Here is an 18,295-nt window from a genome sequence, read left to right as displayed (position 1 = left end):
GTTTAGATAGTAGGATCTAAATGTAGGATGAAAGCATGAATCCATCCTGCTTTGCACCAGTTCAGCCTGTGGTCAGAATCAGAATCAGAATCAGAATGGGGTTTATTGCCAAATGTTGAGCAGGTTTACAACATTAGGAAATTGCTGCGGTGCTTAAGTGCAAACATAGTGTCATAAATAGCACTTAAATAGACATGAAAAAATAAAAGTAGGAATAAGAATTAAAAGTGCTACGTAGAAAGATATGTGCATGAGATATACATGAGATATATACATGAGAATAAGAATTAAAAGTGCTGCGTAGAAAGATATATACATGAGTGCAGGTGGTGATCAGGGCCAAACATGGAATGATGCAGTGAACACAGCGTAGGGTCATGTGTTAGTGGTGGGAACAGTCATATGGTTATTGTTCATGTGTCCAACAGCAGAGGGGAAGAAACTGTTCTTATGGCGAGAGGTTCTGGTGCGAATGGACCGGAGCCTCCTGCCTGAGGGGAGCAGGTCAAACAGACTGTGTCCAGGGTGAGAAGGGTCAGCTGAGATCCGAGCTGCACGCCGCAGTGTCCTGGAGGTGTACAGGTCCTGCAGAGATGGGAGTCTGCAGCCAATCACCTTCTCAGCAGAGCGCACAACACGCTGCAGTCTCTGTTTGTCCCTGATAGTGGCTCCAGCGTACCACACGGTGATGGTAAAGGTCCCTGGTTCGGTCCCGGGTTTCGGCACCAGATTGTCAGGGTTCGAATTTGAGGAAGAGACAAACGACTGCATGGTCTCAGTAGATGTCAGAATAGTGATTTTATTATACATATGTACATATGGGGAAGATGAGCATCACAAGCCTTTTAGAGCCGATCTCCCCCGAACAAGCATCTCACAAGGCTTTTATTACAATGATGACGTCAAGTCCCATGATAAGTATCAGTCAGTTCTCAGATCTCAGGAAGTTCCCCTCACTCCACAAGTTCTCCTTATAAGGCCTCCAGATGTTTCCACTCAGCCCAGCACTCAGAGAAAACCAGTGTGTGGTGTGTATATCTATTCGTGTCTATTGTGAAAGTATATCTATCAGAAAACTGTCCTCAGACAACCCTCCTATTCTTACTAAGTGTGTGTGTACACATGCATGTGTTATATAAGAGCGTGCATGTACTTTCAAGGCCTGTGTACGTGCAGAACTGAACATAGAACCAAGGCAGGGTCCAGCAAGACCCACAGGCTTCTGAGTGATTACAGAACTGTGAAACAGCTTTAAGCAAATAACATGAATAGTACCGAACAACAATAGACTGATTAAAGTACTGATAATCTGTGTAGATTAATGTTAACATAGATATGGTTCAAAGATTATTCTGTCAACTGGTTCAACAATGGTAAATGATTAATGATTGATACTTCTGATTATAACTGTGATCATAAGAATACAAAATAAAATATCTCCTGGTCACAAGGAGGTGAGGATGGACTCGATGATTGCGGTGTAGAACTGCATCATCGTCCGTGTTGGCAGGTTGAATTTCTTCAGCTGCCTCAGGAAGTACATCCTCTGCTGGGCTTTCTTGATGACGGAGGTGATGGTGGGCTCCCACTTCAGGTCCTGGGTGATGGTGGTACCCAGGAAGCGGAATGAGTCCACAGAGATGATGGGGGTGTCAGTCAGGATGATGGGGGGGAGTGGGGCTGTGTGCTTCCTGAAGTCCACAATAATCTCCACTGTTTTCTGGGCATTCAGCACCAGGTTGTTGTGGCTGCACCAGGACACCAGACCTTCAACCTCCCTCCTGTAGGCAGACTCATCCCCGTCCGAGATGAGCCCAATAACGGTGGTGTCATCTGCAAACTTGATTAGCTTGACAGACTGGTGGGTGGAGGTGCAGCAGTTGGTGTACAGGGAGAAGAGCAGGGGAGAAAGAACACAGCCCTGAGGGGAGCCGGTGCTGATGGTCCGGGAGTCCGAGACATTCTTTCCCAGCCTCACATGCTGCTTCCTGTCCGTCAGGTGTGGTGTGACGTGTGGAGGATTTTCTTGACACACAAACTGAGTGTTATACATCACAGCCGACCTGAGTGTGATATGGTTTCTTTAACATGATAATGAGTTCACTACACTCAAATATCCCACACTCCAGAGTCACCAAATCGTAATCTAATACAGCAGCTTTGGGCCATTGTGGAAGTGAGTGATGGACCAAAAATTGCAGAGAAATGTTTCCAGCACCTTGTTGAATCTCTGCCACGAAGAATTAAAACAGTATGAAGGCAAAAAAGGGTCCAACGCAATATTAGGAAGGTGTACCTAATAAAGTGGCCAGTGAGTGTATATTACTTTAATTAAATCAAAAATGTGAACACATATTTGACGTTAGATTTTTGTGGTGTTCTGTGTCAGTTAAAACAGGTGTGACAGGGCGTTTTTTAAAGAGCTGAGCTCTCCTGATCCTGTGTGATGTCACTGAGCAGGTTGGACCCAGTTAGGACTTGGATGTAAGACCACCAGAGATCACCAGGTGTGAACACGCCTGCAAAAAACTAATTAGAAAAGACATTTTGTGATGTTTATATGTGTGAGTGTGAATTTCCTTCCATATCAGATACAAAAACGGTGCTCCGCATTCATAAAACGCGAGTGATATTAAAGTTTCAGTGGTGGAAGATTAGAGTTGGACAGCCTGTTGTTGCATTTAAGTGTCAGTAGATGGCAGCACGAGACCATGGTTTAATCTGGGCACAGCAGACAGAAGGTTGCAAGCTGGTGACTTTACCTACATACATGAGCCGGAGTTCTGTCAGACTAACAGACTTTTTTCAAATGACCACATGATTATAAACAGATGTATCACTGATTTACTCCTAGAGATCATTTCCATTTATTCCTATAAGAAAATCCAACACATTGTGTATAAAGGAGGATTATTAGTGGAGTAATAGGTTTTCCTCACTTTACAGGATCTGAACATCTATTGAAAAAGATCATAACTTAAAGCATGAATGGATATAATACTAATCCATGTAACACCAGTAAATATTATTCCTCTTTACAGTGTTTACATACTTACTTCTATTGCTGCTTCTCATGAAATGTGTTCATATTTGGATATTGAGTCATGCTCATTTTTATGTCCACTGTAATCATTAAATGAACCCAACCCACGCCCACTATACACCGTGATTACAGCATGGTGAGTTTTTGCCTGCTGGTACCCATCAGTTGCCTCCAAAGACCCACAGGCTGACCAAACCCAGTAAGACTCTTCTTCTTCTTTAGCGTGACGGCTGCCTTCACCTCCGGTGTCCACCATCTGGTTCGGGGTTCCCACCATGACACTCACCAATCATTTGTGGCCAAAGAGTCTTGTAACTGCTTCAGCAATGGAGGGATGTGTGTGTGTGAGTCACCGCAAGGTAGCAAGGTTGGTGCAACACACACAGGAATGACTCTATTTTTTATATATATAACTGCACTACTCTTCTGTGGCACTAATATTACAGGAAATTATCATGGTTGTTCTGTGAAAGAGGTTAAATATATCCACCAGCTGTGATAAAGCACATGTACGTAGGAGGCGCAGGTCCTTAACTTTCCTGAAACGGCACACTTACACAGTTTGTTCTGAAACCGCTGAAAGACGTTCCTGCTGCTTCCAGTCTGTGGCTGAGGTCAAGCTATTTTTGCTCTTTGTGGATTCCCCTGTCTCTCTCTCTCTCTCTCTGACCACAAACTCTGAGCACAAAGAAGAACAAAAAGTGAGACCAAAGGTTACTGACCCCGTAAAAGTGCCAGCTCACAGTTGTAGCGTTAACAGTATAGTGCCACACAATAAACTATACATAACATTATACTTACTGGCATCATTAAAACATTGCGTTCCATCCATACTGTAGTCAAATAATATTTATAATTGTTTTATGTTTGTCAAACAGTGAAAGAGAACAAGATGGAAACTCAATCACAGCAGCAAACATACAAAAATAAATCCACAAAAAAATGAAATAATTGATAAAGACAGAATGTTGTTTAAAATATCTTTTGCAGGTCAATCATAAAATATTATTAAATTATTTTTAATTCATTGATTTTGAACAAACTTTTCCTTAATTTGTGTGCTGAACCATGTTTACTTTCTCTATAATGGAAAAAGAAAAGTGATGTCTGGACTAAAGCTAGGTCTAAAATATGGCTCGCAGTGACAGTTTGACAGCTTCTGTTTGTCAGAGCTGTCGAGTGACTTGAGGACAGAAGAGGAAGATGCACATGATTAACCACAGAGCCGTCAGTCATGGAAAACATAAAGCCAACATGCCAGGATGTTTACAGCTACAAAACTACTAAATTATTAACCTAATCAAACTACAAATAGAGTACACAGGTGAACAGAACAATAAGAATTACATTTACTGTCTGTACAGACACTTATGTAAAACTTAAGTCTTTCTTTACTTGTCTTATTAACCCTGCAGGGAAACTTTCATCAGAAACAGGAAACTGGAAACCTCAGAGCTGTTATTGACAATTACATGTGGGGGAAAAGCACTAAAAATAACACAAAAAATCCCACAAAGCATAATAACTACAATGTGCTCATTCATTAAAATATTTCTATATCTACACTATTTAAATATTTAAAGTTGCTAAATATTTAAATAGTAATGATAGCAAAATTTGAAATACCTAAAGTACTTTGATTATTTCTATATCTCTCCTTGCTTTACTCTGTGGTGAACGAGACCGCGTCACATGATACAGTCATGTGACGCGGTCTCCTTTAGTGGTTTCAGTTTTACAGATTTCTTCTTTTTAATGTTTCTGTGATGAACGATGAACAGTGATGAACGGTCAGTTCAGGAATCCATTCAACAAAAGACTTTAATTGGCAAATTAGTTCAAACTTAGTTGTGGCACGAGGGCTTGATGTGAGCTTGAAAATCTTATTTAAAAAAGAAATATCCCTGTAAGTCATGTGACTGTCCGTCACTCATAAATCTCCTTGAAGGAAACACACTTGAAGTGGGTGTTGTGGGTGTTATAGCCTGTTCAGCTTCTCTTTTAACAGCCTGATCTGGGATCTGTAGAGCAATGAGCAGTGTTGGGAAGGTTACTTTTAAAATGTATTCCATTACAGAATACAGAATACATGCCCCAAAATGTATTCTGTAACATATTCCGTTACATTACTCAATGACAGTAACGTATTCTGAATACTTTGGATTACTTAATATATTATCATGCTTTTTACAACAACGTGAATGTACTATTGCTGTGTGATTTATTACTATTACTGAAGGTCCGCGACTCCGAACTGTAGTAAAGGGACCTCTGACTAATACGGCGGGGTCCCTGTCAGCTCGTAGCCGAAAAATAGCTTTACTTTGTTGTGTGGGTCAACTTTTCTTGCAAGGTCTACAGTCGAGTCTTAATAGCTTACTTACAACTGGGCTCGTCAGGCACTCTTCTTGGCTGCAGTGGTTATTATTATATTTACATGCTTCCAGCTCCCGTTTTTCCTCGATGACAGCTCGTACCTTTCCACTCCCCTTTTTCTCCCTCCTCGCGCTCACAGACCCATAACGTGTATGGCAGTCCATTCTCCCTGCAACACGGACTACACTGCCCATGATGCTACTTTCTTTAGAGCTATGCTTGTAGCATTCTGCCTGTTAGCTTAGCACAACAACAACAACAACGAAAAGGCGCTCTCTCACCCAGGAAACACACAGTCGCAGAGAGAGAGAGCGTCGCCCTGTAACCATGGCAACCGTAACGCTGCCGCCTGGAACAACAGAACGTAGCTGTCAAACAAAAAAATTATTTAAAAAATTCGGTGACGCAAGAACATACCAGTGTCAGATTTTATTCACCAAAAGAACTGATGAGCTTAAGTGCTTCATCATGCTCAACATCACAGCTTCAGGTGAGTCTGCTCTCAGTTCATTAAATAATATAAAGTTAGGATAGAGGTGGAATTTATCTAACAGCCACTCAGCCTAATTGTACCACAGTGCTACAAAGTCCCCAGTGAAACCTGCACCTGCTGTCCTACATAACCTTTAATAACACAAAAGGTTATTAGGTCATAAACGAGTAGAGCATCATCAGATGATCTCATCTCTGATTCTTGTGCTTTCAAACTCCTTTCCTGTGGAGCTGAGGCACATTCAGTTCAGTGTGATGAGACAGGAAAAAGATATCAACAAATACAAAAAAAATCAGCTTGGTTGGTTTTTATTTTCTTCTCATGTGCCCCAAAGCCTCTGAATGAGCTGCTGACATGTTTCAAAGGGTGACAATACTAATGTAATAAGTACACAATTGTTACATTTGTCCTCACACTGTGTCTGCTCTGCAGGTGTCATGGATGAAGAGGATAAACAGATGTGGAGAGACGAGGACAGGTCTCCTTCAGATATAGATGATGTGTCTGTGTGTGCTGTGTTACTTTTTATTGTCATTGTTATTGTTGTTGTTCTAATGTACATAAGGACAAAGGAACAAAGCAAAGTATCCCCCCACTTAAGTACATCATTAGTCATGGATACAAATTCTTCTTTGGTTTTACAAACGCGAACAATGTGCCATCACTGAGAGTTAGAAATGTTCCATTGAACAAAACTAAACAGCAGCCAGTATTTGAAGCGTTGTAGAAGTCGGGAAATAATTGTGTCCTGCCTGGTAGCTAGCTTCAGTGCTATGGGAAGGTTATTATAAACACGTTAGCACAATGAAGCTGGAGGATGAGTGCTAACAAGTGTCCCCGATGGGTGGGAACAAATGCATCATTTGGCAGGAAGAACAAACACCAAGTCTACCACGCGGGACTCAAAATTCTGTCCGGTTAATACTTTTTTTTAAATACACTTGCTGTAAAATAAATGTTTTTTTGTTTTGTTTTGTTTTTAAGGTGTGCTGTTTACCTGTTTCTGAATTTAGACATTGTTAATCAAGTCTCTGGTTAACAACTCTTTCAATAGATTTAAATAATAATAATAATATAATATAGTAATATTATATTACACATTTAAATCACGTTTTTACTTTTTCAGTAAGCCTCCTTGATTCTTCTTGTGTGAAGTCTGATAAGGTGGCCTGAAAGTGGGAGGGCAGGAGTTTTAGTCTTTCTTTGGCTGTCACACTTGTTTAAATGTTAACTTTGCCAAATAATGAAGCCAATTCATCAGGTTTTCAATAAATCTGGTTAAACGTTACACATTTTGTCGTGATACCAAGTTTCAAGAGGATACCAGAAATATAAACATAACCCAACAGTTCACAAAGATAGCAGTTTCATTGACTTCTGCAACACACAACAACTCTTAAATTGCACTAAAATGAAGAGTGTGTATATCTTACATTTTAGTTCCATCTTAAAGCAATGATTTCACATATAATTCAATCATAGTGATCTGATATCGTGTCTCTTAAGCTCAGAAGTGATGCTCAGTGGTGACCGCCACGATGTCATCCAAGTCCTTAGCTGATCTCTGCCCAGCCTGATTGGGCGTGGCTGTTACCTTAGAGATGAGCTCATCATTTCCTGTTAGATGAGGTAATTAATAATAATAATAATAATAATAATAATAATAACTTTATTTTTAAAGTGCTTTTAAACAAAGTGCTGAACAGCTATTTGAAACTAAAAAGATGAATAAATAAAAGGGATAACTAGCAGTACAAGTAAAAACACAATAGTAGTTAAAAACAGTAAGAATTTAAAAACTAAAAGACATAGATTTAAGACATGTAAGATAGGGTGAACAGATGTGTCTTCAACTCAGTTTTAAAAACCTCCACAGAGCATGCCTGCCTAATATTTTGAGGGAGGCTGTTCCACAAGAATGGGGCACAAAAAGAAAAAGCACGCAATTAAACTTTTTTACATTGAATTGACCACAGTATGTAATCAAGGTAATTTAGATTGTTACCTTTGGCTCTGTGTTGATACAAAGACACCACGAGGAGAGTGGAGATGAAGTATGGAGTGAAAACGACCAGGTAGAAGAAAACTCTCAACACAAGGTCAGCTAGAAGGGCTGGAGATGGGGGTGGGGTTGTAGAGGTGAAGAGTGAGCTTGTGGTTGTAGGTTTGCCTGCAGAGAGAATCTCACATGTTCAGGTGAATATGTGGATGAAATAAGAGGTGAAATCAGAGTGAAGCTCCTCACCTGTGACAGTGATCCAGCTGGATGGAGACTCTCCATGACCGCTGATGTCACACTTGTAGAGGCCTTCATCAGACCTGGAAACATGCTGGATGGTCATGTGACCTGTAGGCTGCTTCCTGATGAGGGAGCCATCTTTATAGAAAGCAGCTGGGAGGTTGGAGGGAGTGGTCTTTGTTTCACAGAGCAGAGTGACGTCATCTCCCTCCATCACAGGGAGGACAGGACTCTGCAGGATCACTGATCCACCTCAACACAGAGACAAACTACAGCATTTCATCCATTTACACACAGCTTCATCAACACTAACTCCACACACTCAGCTTACCAGTGACTGTCAGGTTAACCATGTTACTGATGGGACCCTCTCTGGACTCACACCAGTAAACTCCACTGTCCAATGGGAACACAGTGATGTCACAGGAAGAACCAGCTGGTTTTCCCCACCCATCTCCACACTGAGTCCTCTGTTGGTTGCTTGTGTTTCTCCTCAGAGTCCATCCAGCAGAGCTGTCGTCCTCCTCACAGCTCAGAGACACAAAGTCTGTTTCAAAGAACTGAGAGCTGCTGGGACTCACAGTCAGACGAGCTGTGAGGAGGATATACATCAAGTACACAAACTAAATTATCCTCTTGTTGTCAATAACAATCACACAATAAGTGTCAGATAATCTGTGTCTCTGGTTAACATCAAATACTGGATGATTTAGTAAAACTGAAGCTATAATATATATATAATATATATATATATAATATATATATAATATAATAAGGTCAAACATTACCCAGAGATAAATCACTGTAATGATTATCACATCATGCTACTGCAAAGCATAAAAAAGGACTTTAGGTGTTGTTTATGTCAGGTTTAAACTGTGACAGAAGAAGGTTACTGACCTTGGTTTGTTGAGCAGCTCAGCAGTGAGATCAGAACTAAAGAGAAATGACACTCAGGTTGATTTGAGTTTGACATTTAACCAGATTACAGAAAACAGGTAACCACCAGACTGTGGTGAGTTACACACTGATGCAGAACAAGCACACTCATGAGGAAATTTCGATGTATATTAAGCATTTTTACTCCATATCTTTTACTTTAGCTAGTTGTTGTTTTGAAGACTGTTGAGTTCCTCTTGACCCTCTTTCCTCTTCTCGTTCCCCCCGTGAAAACTGATCTAATACCTCTCTGATTCTACACCAACCTGGATGTTTGTGGTGGAGAATCAACAAATTTTCATACACAGTCATTACAGTGTACTTACAGAGCAGCCACAGCACAGATGTGTTCTTCATCCTACTCTCGGTGATATCAACACTTTGACACTTCACAGTCACTTAAAGTCAAACCCTCCTCTGTGACAGGATGCCAGAGTTGTGGTTTTCAGCTAACGCACAGGTTTCTCTGTTTTACTGGAATAAAGCAAAGAATAAAGTTTTAACATGTTAAACCTAAACAGCAGGATGGAGAGAAATGAAATCTACATCCAACCTAAAGGGGAACACTGGTACCATTAAACACACACTGTGGGTGAGCGGCTGAAGTCAGTCAGGAAACCACAGACAGAAGTAAATACATGAAAACATCAGTACCTGAGATGCCTTCACTGACAGTCCCTTTATTGAGATTTGAGGACAAACTTTTCTTATGTAATCTGAAATAATCTCAACAGTAACTATCAATGATGTTGTATTTTATTTTATATTTTTATCTTAAACAGCGATGATGTTTTTGGAAACAGCTTGCATTATTCTGTACATGACTGTGGTTCAGCTGAGAGGAAGTGATCTGCAGGTGGTTTGATTATTGACGAGTGACTGCAGTAATCAGGCTGCTTTAACCACTGACTGTCAGAAACAGATAAAACTTCTCCTGCTGAGACAAAGACCAACACTGTGATTGGTTCTTGTCATCAGTGTGGGAGACACACATTTCCAAAGTCTTTGCTTTAGGATTAAAGGTGACCTGCCACAATCTTTCTCCTCGACTCATCTGCAGGAAACTAGTGGAAGGACGGTGTACTCTTCTGACACATCCTTTTTTTATCTTTGTCATGGATTTGTCCAGACATGTTCCTTTATCTCTGGCTCTCATATTTCCCACATCCATTTCCATGCATGCACATGTTTCCGTGCACACGCATGAATAAATGGATGTGATAAGAATAGGAAAGCATCTGATGGATGTTCACTATACTCACCTGGCCTCTGCAAACACTACATCTCAGTCCAAAAGAGGAGCTCTGGGTGTTTTTAGAACGGGAGATTTATGTCATGGATGTGCAGGCTACAAATCTGCAGCAACAGTGTGATGCTATCATATATCAGCAACCTGTACCCAGTAAAGTGGCCAGTCAGTTTTATTAGTTTCATTAAAGAAAGGAAAGAAAAGAAAGGAGGGGGGGAGTCTGTGAGGATCATAACACAGGAAATATGTACTTCTGTTTCTTCATGTGCTGACGGCCTCTTTGGTCTGTCTCCACTAGAGGGCTGTTAAGAGTCTGCCATAAAGTTTGGAGTCGTTAAAACATTATTTGTGTACTGCCCCTTTGTCTTGTTATTCTTTGCTCAAACACCTCCTTCTGTGATAAAACGACAGCCACTGGTTTCCCCCCATTCAGTCATTCATTAGCTCAGAAAACATGTTTCTTTATAAACCTGAATATGTCTGTGAAGGTTCTCAGTCATCCAGGTCATTGTTTTCTTTGCAAGCTCCTTTGACTATAAACCTGAATATAGAATTAATAAACACAGTTATTTGGAACATAGAGACATAAAAACAGCTGGATTGTCAGATTGCTCATGTGAGAATGCCTCCTGTAACAGCTGTATTACTCTGGAATGTAGGAATGTTTGTCTTCCTCCTGGAGTTTACCTCTGCAGGTAGGACGTGTCAATAATCCTCTGGATTTAGTTGATCCTGTTCCTATTTAGTAGCATGAGTTAAATTTCATATTAGAGATGCTGTAGTTTATAGTGCTTGTGATTGGGATGGTGTTTAGGGGGGGTTGTCTAGAGGCAGAGTGAAGGAACACTGAGAGTGGCCGGGCACGGACTGGTAGACGTCCTGTATGTTGTACTAATAGTTTAATTATTTATATAGCACATTTAATTGCAACAGGAGCGTTGTACTACTCTCAGTCAAGAATATCATGAATTCAGGGCCTATGAGAGCTATTTGAAAATATAACTAGCAATATAAAAATGACGAATATGTAAAATTCTTTAAAATTTCATAAGACATGAAACCACTTCAGTTGAGTTAAGTTCATTTTTAATGGCACAAATGGATGACAAGATAAAATCAAAATATTCTCTTTAGGATGAAATCTTAAACACAAGCAAACAAATTTTTCAGTGGCTTAATAAATGTAAAACTCGATCACAAGCATAGGAGCCAAATTTCTGGCACATAAGACAACTTGCTTGTCCTTTGATTAGAAGCTCGGGGTCATAAGTATGTCATGGCTCTACTCGCCATAACAAATCTAACTGTATAATCATTTAATATATATATATATATGGATATATATTATAGTATATATTCATATATGCATATACACATATATCGTATTTACATATTTACAGTTTTCTCTAATTAAAGGTCAGAGGTCAAACTAGGCTGCCTAGGCTGAACCTCCTGTGCTGCCACCTGCTGGTGTTGTGCTGTCATGCAAAGTGCTTTGCAGAGTCACTCAGTCACATCACACACCAATCAGTCTTTTACTGTGATCAGGTTCTGACAGTAACATGAACACGATGATCTCAGGACCTTTTTGAACATGAATACAGCTCATATGAAACTGTTTGCACTCCACAAAGCCCTGAGTTCAAAGGTCAGCGAGTCAACTTTCAGAACTTTTGTCTCATCAATGATCAGATTCAGTTAATGTCAAAGTTTCAAAGTTTCAGTCACATTCATTTTATTATTTAACAAGACACAGACATAAGTATCTATAATTCTCTTCATGGTATAAAAACACATCTGAATATCAAAACTGCATTCACTTAGAAAAATATTTGTCCTTGTAAAGTCAGTGACATAAAACAACACAGTGTCTGCGGTATATGACCTGAGAAGAAGCCAGAAGATGTACAGCTGCTCAATCATCAAATAAATGCTCTTATGAAATAAATAACTTATCCAAGAGAGTGAGAACTTAGATGATCCAAAACCTCAATTAGGCCTACTAAAACTGCTTTTTCTCAGATTTGGATGCATGAGGGCAAAAAGATAAACAACAAGCCTGTGCAACCACGAAAAAGAGACTCAGAATAACAGGTTAGAGAGGCAAAAAGATACAAAAGTATTTCTGTCTGGGCTGTCTTCTTTAAGAGGGGATGGAAAGATGGGAAGTCCAGTTAATCTGAAGTGCAATTTTTGAAGTTCACAGTCCAGGGTGGTGCTGCAGGCAAAGCTGAGAGCAACCACACCACAGATGGCTGACGTAAAGCCACACTAGAAGTTTCCACTGCACCTGAAAGTCGGCAGGCTGTGATGAGTTTGATGTCTGTAGAAAAATGTGCACAGAGAGCAGCAGAGTTGTGCCTTTGTGGGTTTCCTCTCATGGTCGAAAAACACGCATGCTACGGTAACTGGTGACACCCTCACGCTGTGAGCCGACAGAACAAAGCAAACTTCACAGGTTCACAGTAACAAAGCAGGGTTTATGACTTCACACAATGCAATGAGAACCACTAAGGAAGCAGAAACTCTGTGCAGCTCAGAACTGGTGCTCAGCGGTCACCACCACAATGTCATCAGAGTCCTCAGCCAATCTCTGCTCAGCACTGGCTGATGGTGTTATTACCTTGGAGATGAGAAGGTCATTTCCTGTCACATGTGGTGATCAGACAGGTTTTAACAACACAAAAGCAATCAAAATTGATAAACAATCCATTTTGGTGGCGTTACCTTTGGCTCTGCGTCGATATAAAGACACCATGAGGAAAGTGGAGATGAAGTATGGAATGAACACCATCAGGTGACAGACCAGTCTGATCACAGGATGGAAGGAGGTGGAGTCAGGGGGCAGCGCAGAGGTAGGGGATGGAGTTACAGAGGTGGTGGGTGAGGTTGTGTTTGTAGGTTTATCTGCATAGAGAATCTCACATGTTCAGGTGAATATGTGGATGAAATAAGAGGTGAAATCAGAGTGAAGCTCCTCACCTGTGACAGTGATCCAGCTGGATGGAGACTCTCCATGACCGCTGATGTCACACTTGTAGAGGCCTTCATCAGACCTGGAAACATGCTGGATGGTCATGTGACCTGTAGGCTGCTTCCTGATGAGGGAGCCATCTTTATAGAAAGCAGCTGGGAGGTTGGAGGGAGTGGTCTTTGTTTTACAGAGCAGAGTGACGTCATCTCCCTCCATCACAGGGAGGACAGGACTCTGCAGGATCACTGATCCACCTCAACACAGAGACAAACTACAGCATTTCATCCATTTACACACAGCTTCATCAACACTAACTCCACACACTCAGCTTACCAGTGACTGTCAGGTTAACCATGTTACTGATGGGACCCTCTCTGGACTCACACCAGTAAACTCCACTGTCGAGTGGGATGATGTGACTGATAGTGCAGGAAGAACCAGATGAGCTCCCCCAGTCAGCTCCACACTGACTCCTGGTGTCTCTGCTTGTGTTTCTCCTCAGAGTCCATCCAGCAGAGCTGTCGTCCTCCTCACAGCTCAGAGACACAAAGTCTCCTTTAAAGAACTGAGAGCTGCTGGGACTCACAGTCAGACGAGCTTGTGAGGAAGAGTAAATGTAATTATTATTTTAGTAATAACTTTATTTGTGTCAAAGTTTCATAAAAAAATCTTAAAGAGACATACAAAACCCAGCACACAGTATATTCAAACATAAGTTCTTTAATTCATTAATTCTTTCACAAGCAATTTTGTGAATCACAGCCAAACATTAGGGGTGAATCTTCAAGAAAATCCAAACCAAACTAAAACATTTCCAGCAGTTCTTTAAAAGATAAATGTTCAGTCTGGTCGCGATTTAAACTAAGGTTGTGATGCAGTTAGAAGGCTTTGATGAGATCAGATAGACTGCTAGAATAATGTCTCTGCAGGAGCCTGATCATCTTCAGCTTTGTTTATGATTAAAATCAAGAGACGCAAGAATTTGGTGATAAGTAATTACTGACGTGTCATATTAGCCTAACAGCAACATTTAAAATGAATAAAAATATAAACATCTCTGAGAAATACACAGGACATAATTCACTAATACGGCATAAAACACAGTCAGTTTTATTTAAGTGAAGCTCTTACTGTGAGGTTACTGACCTGGGTTTGTTGTGTGCAACAGCAGTGAGATCAGAACTAAAGAGAAATGAGAAATCTTCAGGTTAGTTTAAATTTATTTAAAACAATAAATAAAACTCTGCCGTTCCACAGATATGATCAGTTTGGTTTAAATAATGCTTTCTACTTCTACTCCGTTATTTTTGGATGCAAATAATCCCTTAATATTCTGCACCATTGATTTTAAACTTTCTGCAGGCTATGATTACCACGTTACTGTGAATCATTTTCTGTGTGGACACAGCAAAGGTAGCAGCCAGGTGATCAAATGCACTTGACAGACAAACTGATATTTTGGAAGTTTGTTGGTCCGGAGCATTCAGGTGTGTTTTAACACAGTGCCACAATCTTTCCAGGAGTGAATGTCCCAGCAAATTTACATCAAGGTCAGACTCTGCAGCGCTCAGAGAAACTGTAAGAGCTACATGTCAGACTCCACAGGCCTCAGTTAGCATGTTAGATAATAAAGATCATGACAGTGCAAGAACCAAAGAGATGAGAGATGATTGGCTATGATGCTCACAAACCTCAATGAAGTGAAAAGACACTGTGAAGAAGATTTGGCCGATATTCCCCCATAATGATGTTAGAGACTGATGACGTCATACAGAAAAACTAAAGAGGGCTTCAGTAGCTAGTGAATGATGGGGTGTACTTAGTTTTTCACATAACATTAAAGTGACACATTAACACATCATTAAGTGTGACTCATTAACGTAATGGATGTGGTTCTGAATATTGCATTTTAACTATTGTAAGTATGCTTTTACTCTATAACTGTTCCTAAAGAGTCTTGTTTTCACCACTCTCATGCAACAAAGTTTCATGCCACACATCTGTATGAAGACTGCACATTAACCTATAAATCAAGTATCTACACTGACTTTACTTATTATGAATTTTTCAGATTTCCTCTTTAACCTTCTTCCTTTTACTTGGCCTCCTCTGTGTCGCCTCATCTATATAAAACTCCTTTGTTTCTACACAAAAATGTATGTTTGTGATGGAGACACATCAGAGAGCTTTTTTACAGCTATAATCATTGCGATGTACTTACAGAGCAGCGTTAGCAGAGGTGTTTTCTCCATCGAGCCTCTTGGTGAAATCAGACCAGCAGTTTACAGTCACTCAAAGTCAAACCCTCCTCCTCTTCTTCTGTCACAGGATGACATGTTGCATTTTGAAAAAGAAGGGCTTTCTGTTCGATGGCACCAAAGCAGATAAACAAAGTTGTAAAATGGTCAAACTAAATGATAAATTAAACTGGAAACTAAATTGGAACAAAATCAGTTGATCCTACATGGAAGAAAAGGTCCCTCATCATCAGACTAACTCTGAAGACTCTGAGATCTGAGGCAAAACTCGGAGCAACAATTTTGATTAGAGAATATCTTAAAAGTGAAAAACAAAAGAAACCAAATGGCTGAGTTATCTTAAACACTGGGAGGAAAAAGCAGCTTCTTCCTGTAGATGACTGTGGTTTTGCTGAGCAACTGAAAGGAAGTGAGCTACAGGTGGCATTATTACTGCTCGCCTGACACCTTCTCTCTGCTTTAGCGAGAGTCTTGTCATCAGAAAGTGAAAGTATCCAGATCTCCAGGTTTTCGAAAGTTATATAATTCTTTTTTCTTTCAGTATTGTCTGTTTTTCTCTCATTTTCAATCCAGGCCTTTGCCTGATCATTTTCAGAGAAATGTTTCCTTTTCTGTTTTGTTTAACATTAAAAAGTCGGATAACGTAATGATTATTAATAATAATAATAATAATAAAATTGAGTTTCAGTTTCGACAGCAGTTAGTTGATGGCGTCCTCACAACATTTAATATGCAATATACATCTTCATGGCCCTTACAAAGGGGCTCATTCCATATATTTTTTGCATTAGATGGTGCATTTCCATTCATGACTGGATGCTTTGGTAAACATGGAGGTTTTACAGCTGCTTATAAACAGGTCCCATTAATTGTCTTTATCCTCCCTCTAACCACTACACACCAACTGAAGGGGTAGTCAAGCTGATATTCAAGTCTCATGACAAACGCGTACCCCTCCCCCTTTCTTTTGTCACTGACACTGCACTTAAACAGGCTCTCTCATAAGCAGGACAACAGAAGCTTAATGTTACAAAGTCAAACATCAGAATATGGCATCCAGCTGCTCGGGCTCCAAATAAAGTTCAGTTTCTTCTTCTTTCAGCTAAGCAACTTCTCAACCTTTGGACTAAAAAATAAAAATTGTCTTTGTTTCTTTGTTTGGGACAAGGGACTTTTCTAAAACACAAGCTCATAATTGACTCTATAAATAGCGTCGTTAAAAGGGTATGGGGCTCATGTGAGTCAGAGCGGCCTGTCACTACCTGATCCGTACCGGAAACCCGATCGGTACCCCGCATGCGCGAAAGGTGTCTACTTCCGGTCGAAGCGTTTTATGGTAGTTACGGGTCAGAGTATCTGTTAAGATGTTAAGAATAACAAGTATCTCTTAAAATGTTTCAATATAATTTATACAAAAACGAAAAATAAAAAGACAGTTACGGATCAGGACTCCCGATCCTTACTGCGCATGTGCAAAGTCGGACCAAATCGGGTCTACCCGATCCGTACCGCGCATGTGCAGGGGTTTTCTTCTTCTTCTGTTCGTTTAAATGACTATGTGCACGTTAGCATATGCTACTTCCGGTGCGGAAACTCCTGTGGGGAGCTTTGTTTCCAGGGTCCTATTTGCGCCTTTTTTACGGTCCTGTTGCATCTTCAAAAAATAAAAATACAATAACTGAGCCTTACACCGGAGTATCGTTGCACTGGTTTACTGAACCTTTCTTTCAGGGCATGTACAGAACATGAGCATCCATTTTCTACTGCCTCCTACAGGACACACACTTCTTCCACTTCCTTACACATTAATGTAACACAGAACTAATACTGCCTCTCCTGACATTACCATTGTAACAACACACTCATTCTGTTTCTTTCAGAAGAATAACAGGAACTTAGGAGGTAGGTATCTATGAATAATAACTATTATGTATACTCATATATTTATATAACCACTTATTTCTTGCGATACCACATCTCCTCCCCCCTTAAGTCAACAACTCCCTTGACTTACAAAATAACTGTTTATCTAAAGAATGCTTAACAAGCAATCAACATGTAATTAAGGTAACCATACAACCATACAACTGTACATAGGTTTCCATGTTTCTCTTTTTTTTTTTTCTAACTAGGAAGGTACGTCCTTCCTGTGAGATCAGAGCACATTGTTGCTCTATTTCTGGAAGATCTCACACTACCTAACAAAGTCCTTTAAAGTCTCTGGTGGACATCTCTCTCTCTGGGAACGTCGCAACACGGGTGTCACTGAGGAGTCTCCGGGAGCTGGAGTCTCCGGAGCATAAGGCAACTCCATTGCCGGAGGTTGTGGCGATGTGTCCAACTCCAATGGCAAGCAGCACTCAGGCACTGATTCTTTGTCAAGCAATGGCTCCACCTCCCTGTCTGGTGTACTGGGAACAGTGTCAGCCACTCTTGCTCTCACCTGATCCACATGCCGCTTCACAGTTTGACCTGATCCAATGGTAACAATGTAAGACACTGGACCCGATGCTCTCACAATGACTGCGGGAATCCACTTCGGGCCATAGGAGTAGTTTCTGATGAAGACCTTGTCTCCTGGTGTGAAACTTCTCAGTCTTTTCTTGGTGTCATGATTTTCTTTCTGTTTCAATTGTTTGTGCTGCACTTTTGTTTTCACATCAGGCATGAGCAAGTCCAAAACTGATCTGAGTCTCTGTGACATCATCAACTCTGCAGGTGATA

General features: G+C 40.5%; 2 protein-coding genes across 2 annotated transcripts; both read right to left on the bottom strand.

Moving 5' to 3' along the window:
* Positions 1 to 5,833: 5,833 nt before the first annotated feature.
* LOC113019543 (low affinity immunoglobulin gamma Fc region receptor II-like) lies at positions 5,834 to 8,768 on the bottom strand. The gene is made up of 4 exons (XM_080298893.1): positions 8,483 to 8,768; positions 8,158 to 8,403; positions 7,918 to 8,082; positions 5,834 to 7,529 (listed from the first exon to the last, which is right to left on the bottom strand). Exons 1-4 carry the CDS (start codon positions 8,760 to 8,762, stop codon positions 7,420 to 7,422), a joined length of 801 nt encoding a protein of 266 aa, XP_080155019.1. The 5' UTR covers positions 8,763 to 8,768; the 3' UTR covers positions 5,834 to 7,419.
* A 2,661-nt stretch (positions 8,769 to 11,429) lies between these two features.
* On the bottom strand, positions 11,430 to 16,061 carry LOC145422555 (Fc receptor-like protein 5). Its single transcript, XM_080294044.1, has 5 exons — positions 15,535 to 16,061; positions 14,460 to 14,495; positions 13,647 to 13,910; positions 13,322 to 13,567; positions 11,430 to 13,246 (listed from the first exon to the last, which is right to left on the bottom strand). Exons 1-5 carry the CDS (start codon positions 15,563 to 15,565, stop codon positions 13,002 to 13,004), a joined length of 822 nt encoding a protein of 273 aa, XP_080150170.1. The 5' UTR covers positions 15,566 to 16,061; the 3' UTR covers positions 11,430 to 13,001.
* Positions 16,062 to 18,295: the final 2,234 nt, after the last annotated feature.

This window comes from Astatotilapia calliptera, chromosome 3, assembly GCF_964374335.1.
Source record: "Astatotilapia calliptera chromosome 3, fAstCal68.1, whole genome shotgun sequence".
NCBI lineage: Eukaryota > Metazoa > Chordata > Actinopteri > Cichliformes > Cichlidae > Astatotilapia > Astatotilapia calliptera.
The sequence above is the reverse complement of the archived record's forward strand: the minus strand, read 5'-3'. Positions and strand labels throughout refer to the sequence as shown.